The sequence below is a fragment of the Heteronotia binoei genome, chromosome 12, assembly GCF_032191835.1.
Source record: "Heteronotia binoei isolate CCM8104 ecotype False Entrance Well chromosome 12, APGP_CSIRO_Hbin_v1, whole genome shotgun sequence".
Classification (NCBI taxonomy): domain Eukaryota; kingdom Metazoa; phylum Chordata; class Lepidosauria; order Squamata; family Gekkonidae; genus Heteronotia; species Heteronotia binoei.
In genome coordinates, this window is record NC_083234.1 from 32,604,622 (window position 1) to 32,618,869 (window position 14,248).

Sequence of the window (14,248 nt, forward strand, 5' to 3'; positions counted from 1 at the left end):
TTGTTATTCATGCTTCCCAGCACTTCAGCTATAACTCTCAAAGTAGAGGCTAGTTTTCCACGTTTTGCAGCTCAGATTCTTAAACATATTGTTTCCATTTTTGAAAAGACTTTGTCAACCTAAGAACTGCTCTGAAACAATCTGAAGCAAGGATGGCCAAACTTGCTTAACATAAGAGCCACATAGAGTAAAAGTCATATGTTTGAAAGCCACAAGACATGAACATTAGAGTTTGAGAGCTGGAAGGCAGGCAAATAGATGGGGGAGGGAGATGTGGAAAGAAAGCAACTTTAACTTAAATGCATTATCCAAGCTGCCAGCTGGCTTGGCTTGGAGAATTGATTTAAAGAGAGAAATACCTTTACCAGGCCAGCCAGCTGGGCGGAAGGAACTTAAAGAGCCACACACAATATATGTGAAAGAACCACATGTGGCTCCTGAACCACAGTTTGGCCATCCCTATCTAAAGCATGACATTTTAGTTCACTTTAGCTTGTTCATGATGATATATATTTTGTATAAACCCACCTTACTTGCTTTACTGAAATGTGGCATAAAATGTATAAAATGAAAGTGGATGGGCACATCAGTTTAAAATGAGGACACATTCTCTGATTATTTACTTCATTTATGCCCTTCCTTTTCCTTGAGTGGAGATCCAAAAGGGCTTACATAGTTTTCTTCTCCTTCATTTTGTCCCCATTTTGTTAGATAACTTGGTTTGTGAGTGTGTGACTGACCCAGGGTCATCCAGAAAGCTTCTATAGCAGAGTAGGGATTTGAACCTGGCTCTCACTGATCTCAGTAGGACACTGTAAGACAGAGGTATCAAATATGCAATCTGGGGGCCGAAGCAGGCCCCCGGAGGGCTCCTATAAGGCCCCCGAGCAGCTGGCTGTCATCTGCTTCTATCTGCATAACAGCTTGCTTTGCAAGGCTTGCTCAATTGCACAGGAGCTACAGAGCAAAACCTCTATTTTCTCCATTGGCTGAGGCTACTCCCTTGGGGAAGAAGAGCGGAGGCAGAGCTTGCTTCGCCAGGCAAGCCTCTCTTCCTTCTATTGGCTGAGGCTCCTCCCCCTCCTGGTCCCTGGGGGAAGGGAGGAAAGAGCCAGAGCTTTCTTTGCCCAGTTCCTGGATCTCATGAGAGAAATACAAAGAAAGCACATTTAAGACCAAAGAGTGCTAATGTTTTAAGCATGTTTTACATTTTTAAAAATATATATTTAATTGTGTTTGTCTGTGTCCTTTGTAAATCTCTGCTACCTAATCTTAAATAGGTATGCACATGACCCGGCCCAGCCCGACATAGCTCGGCCCAACAAGGTCTCATTTATGTCAGATCCGGCCCTCATAATAAATGAGTTTGACACCCCTGCATAAGCACTACAGAACAATGCCTCACCTTATCCAGCTAGAAGCAGTTTTTCTGGAGTCCTAAACTTAACATTTTGAGTTGTTCTATGTAGACATGATTCAAATGTCAAATGTAGAATATATATTTTTTATTTCAGACATTTATTAGACTCATTTCTTCCTTGCAGAACTCAAATATATGACCCGTTCAAATATATAAGACACCATTCAGGATCACTCTCTTATTGTTAGCTCTTTCAGATTTGGATCTGAGAGAGCCATGTTCAAATTCTGGTTTCACCATGAAATGACCAAAGACCAGTCACTCTCAGATTTTCCTGCTTGTTAGGGCTGGTAGGATAAGATGTAGGAGATAACTGTACATATTGTCCTGAGTTCATTGTTATGTTACCTGTGCAGTTCTACATGGTTGTGCAGCTCTGCTGTGGAGATATTTTTAGAAGCTCTGAAGAAGAGACCATTTGAAAATTCCAGTAGAAAGGTGGAGGTGAGCAAGTCTCGTTTTACCAGAGGAACCAAACGAGCTGGAACTTATCTATTTTATTATTTTAACATGTCACACTCTTTCTTCTGGAAGCTAGTACTACTTGATATGCTGCATACCCAGGCGCTGACCATATTGGCAATGAAAAAGCACTGTGCATCTTTACTTATTTCTCTAGGCTCTTACCTAGTTGGAGGGCCAGTGTTGATCTCCTTGGCGTTACCAATGTATTGATTTACCATGCTTCCCTCTTATTATGAGAACAGTGCTAAGACATTACTTCAGTTTAGTGATGGAGTAATTTGAAGGTGTAGCCCACCTTTAGCTGTTATGCAGGGAAGGTATTGCAAAGCCCTTTTTGATCAATGTCATTGTATTTGTGAGGGAGATATTCCCTGTTATGTATGTCACTGTTTTTCTTACAATTTTATGATAGCCTTTGCAAGCAAAGTCTATAAAAATATGAATTATGCTTCAGCTTAGAGTAATTAGGGGTTCTCCTGACTGAAAACAACAAAGAGATTTCTTGCATAATAGCTATTTTTGCCTACTAGCTGGGTATCAGCGGTGAAGTTCCTTTCACTTGTCATGGTTTGTGCCTCTAAGAGACTCTTAATTCTGAACGATTGATATCCCATGGGGTTTCTTTGTATATATCTTCGATTGGCTAGCCTACTGCCTAATCAGTTTTGTTTTATTGCTTTTGGCTGCTTCTCTGTTGTCTTGCTTGTCTATGGTCACTTGTTGAGATTCATAAATAGAACATAATCCTGCATGCACTAACTTAAAATTAAGTCCTATTGAGTTAATCAAGGAAATCCACTTAAAATCATGGCTACAGCTCCCCACTAGCTGGTATTTATTGTGTGCATGGCTGTGTTTTGTAGGAAGCAAACTGATTTAAAAAAAACCAAACAAAAACAGCAGAAGTGCAAATGGAAGATTTTCAAGGAAGATATTTATGTGGTTCTGAATCCTATCTTGGCAGCGTAATGCTTTTCAACTCATGTATTCTGACCTAGTTGGCTGTTAGAATTTAATTAGCAACCATATATTATTGTCAATATAATTAAAGCTTTGCCTTGATTAAAAAATGGAATTGTTTAATTAAAAAGAAAAGGTTTGGCTAACCTTACTGTTATGCCTGAGTAAGACATTCCATATCAGCTAATTCTCCTGTATCTTTCCCATTCAGGCTTGAAGGTTCGGGAAGCATACATCAATGTGACAAGGCAGCAAGTGGAAGATTTTCATGGGCCAGAAGACTACTGGTGTCAATGTGTTGCATGGAGCCATCTAGGGACTTCAAAGAGCAGGAAGGCTTCAGTCCGCATTGCTTGTAAGTGGGTGGAACTTCTTGAAGAAACAGTAATAATTGGAACATATTCTGCAGGCTCTTCTGTACAGCCTGCACTGTATTGCCCTTGTACAGATCTATAGTACAGCTACGTTTGGAATACTGTATGAAGTTCTGGTATCCCACATCTCAAAAGGGAAACCTCAGTGATCAAGGGCTTAACTACATAAGAAGAGCCTTGCTGGAACTGATCTATAGCCCATCTTTCCTTTCCTTTCCTTTCAACCCTAAAAGCTCATAGATATATAATCTTGAGCAGCAGTAAATTTCTAGATATTCTATTTGGAACTACAAGTTAAAAGGACTGATAAATATTTAGCCACACCCAATGTAAAGTTTGGGTCATTGTCTTTGAGTAAGAAGATAACAGTTTCCAAAAAGTAGGAAAGTAAGTGGTTGGTTAATAGGAGCATAATATAATGGTACCGGAGAGTCACAAACATAGGGCACTCGAGCAAAATGCAGAAAGTGTGTCAATCATTTGCAGACCACAAGGGCAGATGCTGTTCAAATACATCTTGCCAGCAAACCTGCCCTGTAAAACTAAGGAACGAATGATGTTCAACCTAGCAAACAAGAATGCCCTACAAAACCATGGAACTGAGAGATAATAGAACTAAGAAGGCAATACCATAAAACAAAGAAGAACAAACACAGCGGCTTCTCATTAACATACTGCAATGGTCAATTTCCAAGACATGTTTCCTAATCAAGATAAGGGAATCATACTTTTCTAAGACCAATAGGTTTGGGGGAGGTCATTCCAATTAATAATAATTTATTGTCCACCATTATCAGTCCTGTAGATTTAAGAGAATCTTTTTTCTAGAAGAGCAAGTAGGCTGTCTTTGGAGAACAAAAATTTATCCTCAGCTTAAAAGCAAAGAGCCGTGCTCTAGCCTCTAATGACTTCTGTCCAAATTCTGCCCACGAGGCAACACTGGAAACACAATAGGGAATATTCATTAGTTTTCTCAGAAACTAGGAGAGTAGAATGTCAATTTTCTCTGTAACTGTATTTATCCAAATTGCAGATCCAAAGAGAATATGGAGAACAACCTTCAGGTTGAAAACCTGAAGAGCTTCAGGTACATATCTGCCCCCTTTGGAATAATAAAAAAAATTCTGATAGCTACAGAGCACAGTTTTGCCTTATGAAGTACAAATTTAAAGTGAGATTTCCAGGACAGATCAGCTGAGAACAGAATACCTAGATTAGAAAAAAAAAGTTTTAACTAAAAGCCTCTCCTGCTTTTACAGAACACTAAAATCTTAGATTTATTATAATTAATCAATGGGGTTTCATTCCTGCAATAATTAGAGAAGACTTTTAAAGATCTTAGTAAGTTTACTGTAGTCCATCTAACCCAGTGTCCTCTCTAACACAGTAGCCAGCCAGGTTTTCTGGAGGGCACAGGGCATTATCCCATTGTTGCCTCTGAACATGGAAATTTTCTTTAGTCACCATAGCTAGTAGCCACTAATAGACCTATCCTCTATGAATATATCTAATACTTTAAGTATCTAATCTAATACTTTAGAAACTGGAGCTTCTTCTCAAAAAGGAGTTGAGGATCAGAGATCAGTTTAGGAAAGGAAACAAAAATTACTAATGGATTACTAATAGAGGTTGATTTAATTATGCAGGGAGTGAAGTAAGTAGATAGATCATTTTTTCTTGCATCCAAAATACCAGACCTCACAAGCACCCAATAAAATTGGGCAGTAGCTACATGTCAGTGAAAAGGGGGTGTTTTCTAAAAAGACCATCATTATCATGTGGAACTCACTGCCTCAGGGTCTGATGAGGGTTAGGTCTGTCAGTTTCTGCTAGCCATGATGGCTGAATGGGGCCTCAACGTATGGAGGCAATATACCTCTGAGTGCCAGTTGATGGTGGGCAGCATTATCCATGCCACTCCTTGTCCCCCATGGGGCATGGAGATGGCCAATGTGGGGAACAGAATGTCAGACAAGGAAGACCACTGGTCTGATACAACAGAACCCATCTTTTGAGTTTTATGTGTTTCAGCACTTACAGGCACTATGATCTTCATAGAATGGGCAGGATATAAATCTAAATAAATAAATAATGATCCATATGCATGTATTTCATATTCATATTCTGAACTGAGCACACACATTTTTAAGTATTTGGATATTTTCATATTTGATAAATTAATTTCCCACCTCTGTGCTTAGCAAATGGAATCTCATAGTAGCTACTTAAAATCTGTAAATAAGTGAGACATTTTTCTATAGACTCTGCAATTTATCCTATTATTACTCCCCTAAAGTGGCTTTGGAAATAATGTTTTCAAACCACAGGTGAGGATTGCATCTTCTGGCTTTCATTCAAATAAAATCCAGGAGGTTCTATGCCTCTAAAAGCTGTCTAGTTGGAAGAAGGTCAAGAGGTATATGCAGCTTCTATTTGCTATGAAAGAAGATGAGCCTATCGAACTATAAAACACAGACAAACAGGAAGCTGTTTCTGATCATTGCTATACCCATTTCCCTGAGCTTCAGTGTGAAAGCTAAAAGAGTGGGTAGTGAATCAAATCTTCCTGTTCATATTTCTCTGGATTGGGGCTAGAGATAGACAAGGTAGATTGGATCAACTCTGTAAAAAGATTCAGCTGAGCTGGCTTTTTCAAAACAGAATTCCACCCAAATTCCAGTTCCAACAACAGCCACCGGAGTAGCCAGTAAGCCTTTGAGTTATGTTGGGAGTCAAGGAGTCAACAAGTCTCCTTGACAGATCGCACTCAAAGAGTGCTTGTGAATGGTTCCTCATCCTCTTGGAGAGGAGTAACAAGTGGAGTGCCTCAAGGATCTGTCCTGGGACCCATTTTGTTCAACATCTTTATAAATGATCTGGATGAAGGAATAGAGGGAATGCTTATTAAATTTGCCAATGATACTAAATTGGGAGGGGTTGCAAATACAGTAGAAGACAGAAACAGGATACAGGATGACCTTGACAGGCTGGAAAACTGGGCTAAAACCAATGAAATGAATTTTAACAGGGATAAATGTAAAGTTCTGCAATTTGGTAGGAAAAATCCCATGCATAGTTATAGGATGGGAGAGACTTGTCTTAGCAGTAGTATGTGCAAAAAGGATCTAGGAGTCTTAGTGGATCATACGCTGAACATGAGTCAACAGTGTGATGTGGTGGCTAAAAAGGCAAATGCAATTTTAGGCTATATCAACAGAAGTACATCCAGATCACGTGATGTGATGGTATCGTTTTACCATCATGTCCAGATCACGTGATGTGATGGTATCGCTTTACTCTGCTCTGGTAAAACCTCACCTGGAGTATTGTGTTCAGTTTTGGGCACCACATTTTAAGAAGGGCATAGACAAGCTGGAACGGGTTCAGAGGAGGGTGATGAAGATGGTGAGGGGTCTGGAGACCAAATCCTATGAGGAAAGGTTGAAGGAGCTGGGGATGTTTAGCCTGGAGAGGAGGCAGCTAAGAGGTGATATGATCACCATCTTCAAGTACTTGAAGGGTTGTCATATAAAGGATGGTGTGGAATTGTTTTCTGTGGTCCCGGAAGGTAGAACCAGAACCAATGGGTTGAAATTAAATCAAAAGAGTTTCTGGCTCAACATTAGGAAGAACTTTCTTGACCGTTAGAACGATTCCTCAGTGGAACAGGCTTCCTCAGGTGGTGGTGAGCTCTCCTTTCTTGGAGGTTTTCAAACAGAGACTAGATGGTCATCTGACAATGATCCTGTGAATTTGGGGTAGGTATTTGTGAGTTTCCTGCATTGCACAGGGGGTTGGACTAGATGACCCTGGAGGTCCCTTCCAACTCTATGATTATATGATTCTAAGTCTGTTCTACTGCAGGACACATCACAGATGTCTAGAGAAGGGATGGTGGCTCAGTGGTAGTACATCTGCTTGGCATACAGAAGATCCCAGGTTCAGTCCTCAGCATCTCCAATTCAGAATAGTTGACTTGATTTGATTTATTAGATGTATATCCCACCCCTTGCTGCCAAAGCAGGCTCAGGGCAGCTCACAATACATAGTAAAATACAATAAAAACATTTACATTAAGAACATTAAAATTAAACAATTTAAAATAATTTGGTGCTAATTTTGATGCAGTTTAAAGATGGCGTTCAGTGATCTTAAGCATCCATTTGATCTAGTATCTCGGTGGTGGTCAGCATTTCAGTTAAAAGCTAACTGAAATAGTATCATCTTACAGGCCTTGTGGAACTGGGCAAGGTCCCGCAAGACTCTGACCTCATCAGACAGATGGTTCCACCAGTAAGGGGCGACAGTTGAGAAGTCTCTTTCTCGAGTTGTTTTCAGTCTTGCCTCCCTCAGCCCAGGGATCAGTAGTAAGTTTTGTGTTCCTGATCTAAGTAGCCTCTGGGGAACATGTGGGGAGAGACGGTCCCTAAGGTAGGCCTTACTTTGGCCAAAATAGAGCTTTAAAGGTAATAACCAGCACCTTGTAGCGAATCCAGTAAACCACCGGCAGCCAGTGCAGCATCTGCAGCCCAGGCTGTATGTGCTCCTGCATGGAGAGCCCCAATAGCAGCCTGGCAGCCGTGTTCTGCACCAGCTGCAGTTTCAAGATTCAGGACAAGAGCAGCCCCATGTAGAGGGTATTACAGTAGTCCAATCTCAAGGTGACCATAACATGGATCACAGTTGCCATGCTTGAGGAAGGGAACCAACTGCCTTATCTGCCTAAGATAAGAGCCAGCTTGGTGTAGTGGTTAAGTGTGCGGACTCTTATCTGGGAGAACCGGGTTTGATTCCCCACTCCTCCACTTGCAGCTGCTGGAATGGCCTTAGGTCAGCCATAGCTCTGGCAGAGGTTGTCCTTGAAATGGCAGCTGCTGGGAGAGCCCTCTCCATCCCCACCCACCTCACAGGGTGTTTGTTGTGGGGGAGGAAGGTAAAGGAGATTGTGAGGCGCTCTGAGACTCTTCGGAATGGAGGGCGGGATATAAATCCAATATCTTCTTCTATCTTCTTCTTTTAAAAGGCAGATTTAGCAGTGTTTGCTGTCTGAGCCTCCATTGTCAGGGAAGGCTCCAGTAGCACTCCCAGGCTTCTAACTCTAGGCGCCATTGTAAGTTGGTTTGCATTTCTGCTTTTCTCCCCCTTAAGGAGCCTCAAAGTGGCTTACCATCACCTTGCCTTCCTCTCCCCACAAAAGGCACCTTGCGAGGTAGATGGGGCTGAGAGAGTTCTGCGAGAACTGTGACTGGCCAAAGAGCTTTATGTGGAGAACTGGGGAATCAAATCCGGCTCTCCAGATTAGAATCCACCACTCTTAACTGCTATATCATGCTGGTGTTGGATCAAGTAAAATGTATATCCATGGGAAGTGTCCTAGGTTCAGTCCCCAGCATCTCTAGTTCAAAGGACCATACAGTAGGTGATGCAAAAGACCTTTGCCTGAGACTCTGGAGACCTGCTATCAGTTCTGAGTGGGTGGGCAATGGTTTGATTCCATATGAAGTGGCTTCATGTGTTCATATATTGCCAGCCCATGTTAGGTTTTTTTTTGCCTGTTTCGAGGATTGACAGCAGCTTTCCAGGGTCTCTGGTTGAAGTCTTTCACATTGCCTACCACCTGAGCCCTTTAACTGGGGAGATGCTGTGGACTGAATCTGCATTCCAAGCAGATAGTCTACTACTGAGCCACAGCTACTCCCCAAATATTATGGATCTTTGCTAGAATTCCACCAGAACAGATTCCCAATCTGGTTAAAACCAATGTATTTAGAAGGCTAAAATGCACCTTACTGGATGCATTTTAATTTTGTCTTTAATACTGTTGTTGAGATTTCTTTTTTCTCAGTTTAAATATTCATCCGTGGTTTTATCTGAGTTGCTTTGAAGTGTTTATGGTTGCTTGCTTTTCCTTGGAATAAGCCCTGCAGGTGTCACAATAAACCCATGACAAAAAAAAGGAGAGAAAAATATGGAAATTGAAAACCTACTGAAATATGTCTAGTGATAACAGTTTGCAGATGCTGCAGAACTGTTTAAAAGGCTGGGTCTGCGCTAGCTATATATATATATATATATATATATATATATATATATATATATATATATATATATATATATATATATATAATAAGGGGATAGGACTGAAGAATACATGACAGGCTCCCTTAGCCCTGCAGCTCTCAAAGGTAGGTGAGAGGTGGTGCATTGTTTTAGCTCAGCTCTCATAATAGTAGTAATGTGTTTCCATATGGCACTCTCTAGATACAAATGCATACATGTACCTTGCTAATATATTTATCCAGATGGGTAACCAGAGATACACAGAGATTTCACTAAGGCTGTTCATTAGAATGGATGGAGACCAAGGTATTCTGATATCCAAACTCTGATCTGTCCATGGTACTAGGGCTGGCCCGTGTATATGACATGAATAAGGGTGTGTGCTTGGTATAAACCAGGGGTGGGGAATGATTCAGGCCAGCAAAATTAATGCAAATAATTGTTTTTCTATTTGAAGTCATGTGGGGAGAGCCTAATCTGGCATGCACACACACACACACACACACACAAGGCCTGCCGCCCTAGGCAAATACATAGGTCCAGGGCTTTTTTGTAGAAAAAGCCCAGCAGGAACTCAGTAGCATACTAGACCACATCCCCTAATATTAGCATATTAGGTCACACACACATTAGCATATTAGGCCACACCATCTGGGATAATCAAGTGCAAACTGAACTGTGACAGTAACTTTTCCAGGCCCTGCAGCAATTCTGGCTGGCCAGTAAGGCCCCAGGGAGGATGCCGCACAGTACATCTGGGCCCTGTGATCCCTGCATGGCCCCACAATCTTCACTGGCCAGCCAGGCCCAAGAGAGGCTGTCACATGGCTCGGTTTGGCCCAGCAATCCCCGAGGGCCACACCAAGTGACCCCGAGGGCCGCATACCGCCCTCGGGATGGAGGTTCCCCACCCCTGGTATAAACCAACCTGAATAAATACCTGAAAAATAACTTATCAGTATTTGGGGTATTAATTAAGCCAAATTCTGTATTCAGTAACTGATTTAGTTTCACCTGGAAATAAAGCCATTTTTCCCCAGCTTTTATTCAGATGACAGCTATACTATGAGCCAGCCCCAGCTGATCCTCTCTTGTGCAAGAGAAGATCACTGGGGCTATGCAGAGCTGACAGCTCTGTGCTACTTTAGATGGCTGGCTTCTCTTGCAGCTCAATTTCAATTTCCTGCCAGCCCTGGATCAAAGGGGCGTCAGGAAACCTCTCCATGGCGCCCAAATCCTGGGGCCAGTTTCTCCTGGCCTGTAGCTTAAATTGCCAAGCAGGAGAAGCTTCCCAGTAGGTCTGCATGTGGCAGCAAGTGAACTCTCAGACATTTAAAAGGACTACACGCAGGTGTCAAACTCATTTGTTTTGATATAAATGAGACCTTGTCAGGCTGAGCCATGTCGGGTTGGGCCGGGCCATGTGTGTGCCTATTTATTATTCGGTGGCAGAGATATAATCTTTATAAAGGACACAGACAAACACAATTGAAAAAAAAACTTTAAACATCCTTAAAATATTAGCACTCTGTCTTAAAGATACTTTCTTTGTATTTCTCCCATGGGGCCCAGGGAACTGGACAAAGGAAGCTATGGCTCTTTCCTTCCTTTCCCAGGGGACCAGGAGGGGGAGGAGCCTCAGCCTATAGAATGAAGAGAGACTTGGCTCAGTAGCTCTGAACAACTCTCTTTCCTTCTGCTACAGACTAGCATAGCTGCCCATCTTGAGCTATTACTGTATTTAATTATACTATACTTATACTATATTTAAATACTTCCCTTCGGAGATTATTTCAGTCTTCTGATACCTGCTGTTTTGACCCAGAAGTCCCTGTTTCATTCTAGGTCTTCCTTGTAATTCTTAGTGTGCCACTTTCTATTTGTTTTTCACCAGATTTCTTTCTTTTCTTGTAAAATGTACACTTTTTTTTTTTTGCAGTGCTATGTATGTTTCAATAAAGCAGCGTTATACCTATTCATGCAAGCAGTGCACACTGGGTGGCATTTAAGTGCTCTGATTTAAATTTTCATATCAATTCTGCCTGTCTGTCTGTTTCTCTCTCACACACACTCTCTCTCACACACACATCCCTGCTTCTCATCTCATGTTGAAAATTCTCTCTTCCCTGTTTCTCATTTAGCTGTGGGTGCTCATCATAGCAGCAGGTAGAAGTACCTTCAGGTCTTTAAGATCCCTAATTAATTTCATTGTGCAAGACCCAAATAAATGCAGTGCTCTTTTTTTCATGGTGGATGGATGGATAGACAGACAGTTTTGTTTTTAAAAAAATCAAGGTGACTGGAAAAGTTGCCTGAACGTTTTAATGCCATTAAAAAGTACACCCATTTTTGGTGAGGGTTGGATGCTCAAAAAATGCAGGAGTGTTAAAACAAAGCTCTTGGGGATTTTTGTCCCCCCCTCCCTTTTTTTTAATTCTGTCAATTATCTACATTAGCAGTTATAGAGCTTTAAAAAGGGTGTTTTTGTGTGCATTAACAGATTCATTATTGCACAGCAACAGGCTTTTAAAAAAGTCACAATTCCACTGTTGTTTTTAAAGCCAGGCATTTGTGTGCATTAGTGCAGAGCTATGGACTTTTTTGAGTTTTTTAAAAGTCTTTTAATTCCATGATTTTTTTAAAAAAGCCAAGCATTTATATGCTTTAACATCTCAGCAAGGGGACTTTTAAAAAAGAATCTTGTAGTGTGTGTGGGGTGTGTGTGTGATCAACTCACAATGATGGGGCTGGTAATAGGATACAAACAATGCCCTTTCTGATGAAAATGGAATTTTCCAAAGAAAAATGGAATCAAGACAGCATTTTCAACAATGGATATGGAGGAAACATGCAAAAAAAGGGGGGGGAGGATAGCAGGGCCTTTTTCTTGCACAGTTTTTCGTACGCTTCAAACTGGCAGTTTTCATATTGCAAATCAAACATCATGAAAAATGTGGCACCCTGGTTTGAAATGGCTCCTGTGGGAAAGGCCTTAAGGAAAGCCTGTCAGAGAGCCATCCTACATCATAACAGAAAGCACCATCATTACTTGGCAGATGGCAGCCCAAGTTTAATCTGCTGGGCTGAAGGAGAGGATGATTTTCTCCCCAGACAAGCCAACTGTTTCTTCTTTCTTGGCCCCTTTTTCTCCAACTGTGCTTGCAGGCCTAGAGTTCACCATTAAGAGGTTATTGTCTTGGCAGGAAAAAAAAGAAAGTGGTGCAGAATTCAGAGTGGATGTGGGATGAGAGTACCATGTGAACTGAATCTGTGTCAACAGTCTTCCTTCTTGTAGTTACTTAAATGCAAATCTAGATAAAGTTATGTCTTCGTAAGTCCACCAGAGTCCATGGTCTTAGAAGAATGCAACTCCTTTTGCAATTGCACTGTCCATCTTGTAAATAATCCTCTATGTTTTCCTTCACATGTACATCTAAAACATTCTATGGATGGATAAATGTGCCTTCTTTCTTTTCGTTTTAATCAATCAATTCATTTAATTACTTCTGTTTGTACCCTACCTTTCTCCCCAGTGGGGACACAAAGCAGCCCTCAATTTTATCTTCACAACTCTATGAGCTAAGTTAGGCTGACAGTATGATTGGCTCAAGGTTACCCAGTGAGCTACCATGGTAGAACAGAGATTCAAACACGAGTCACACAGATTGTAGTTTGACACTCTAACCACTACACGAGAGAGCCAGTTTGGTGTAGTGGTTAAGTGCGTAGACTCTTATCTGGGAGAACCGGGTTTGATTCCCCACGCCTCCACTTGCACCTGCTGGAATGGCCTTGGGTCAGTCATAGCTTTCACAGGAGTTTCCTTGAAAGGGCAGCTGCTGTAAAGTTTTCTCAGCCCCACCTACCTCACAGGGTGTCTGTTATGGGTGGGTGGAGAAAGGTAGAGGAGATTGTGACCATTCTGAGATTCAGAGTATAGGGCAGAATATAAATCCAATATCTATCGTCTGTTGTTGTAAACCGCGCCCCCCCTTTTTAAAAAAAGTAAGTTCTGGTGTTCCTTCTCTCTCTCCCTCCCTCCCTCCCCCCCTCTCCTCTCCTCCCCTCTCCCCCCTTCTGTTTAATGTCATCTTAAGACATATTGTACACCACTTTATGATCCATTTATGCATAGGTGATACAAAGCTAGGTATCGACTTTAATGATAATAATCCTATCAAATATGTGGATGTGTATGTATCTTTATATATTAGAATTTTTTTTTGTGTGTGTATGTAACAATGTAGCAAAAACCAGTAAGAACAAGTGAACAACAATGAGAGAGAAATTAGTTACAAGATAGTATCTTTGAAAAAGGTGACCTTTCCCAACCCCCATGGCAACATATTAAATGTGGAAACAAAAACAGATTATAATATGGCTAGAAAGTTGTAGCAAGCTGGAATGTCACATGCTGTATCTTTATTATTTGAAAAAAAATCTAGAAAGGGGAGCCAGAAATAAGGGATAATAAACAAACAAGCCAGAAAAATGAAATAAGAGATTCTCAAGGCTTGATAGATGGTTGGCTATTGGTTAATATAGTTGGGGGGCAGAAAGGAGAATGCTGTCTCATTCTGAGCAGAAAAAACCTATGTCAGAAATAAATATTTCCTACATTGAACAGAGTATTTATTACATTCAGTGACATCCTTAATATATACAAAGGACAGAGTGACCCCTTGCCTACAAATTTTGCATTTAAAAAACAGATTATCCACTTTGAACATGAATGGGTGGACGTTGTATAAATGCATGTAGACCTGCCCAATCATGTATACCCATTCAAAAGTTTCCAGTTTCAGTCCCCAGCATCTCCGTTTAAAATGACTAGATACTATATGATATGAAAGTCTCCACCTGAGACCCTGGACAGCTGCTGCCAGTCAGAGTAGACAACATTGTTCTGACTCGGTACAAGGCAGTTGCATTTGCATGACTTGGCTGATTCAGAATAAACCTAGGGTAA

The 14,248-nt window shown here is 41.2% G+C and overlaps 1 protein-coding gene across 2 annotated transcripts in view; it reads left to right on the forward strand.

Moving 5' to 3' along the window:
* Positions 1-14,248, forward strand: part of UNC5D (unc-5 netrin receptor D) — a 558,897-nt gene that overhangs the window by 298,704 nt on the left and 245,945 nt on the right. For both annotated transcript variants that reach the window (XM_060251212.1, XM_060251213.1), the window contains exon 3: positions 3,057-3,200. In XM_060251212.1, coding sequence (XP_060107195.1) covers positions 3,057-3,200 — 144 coding nt within the window. The remainder of the gene's footprint in view (positions 1-3,056; positions 3,201-14,248) is intronic.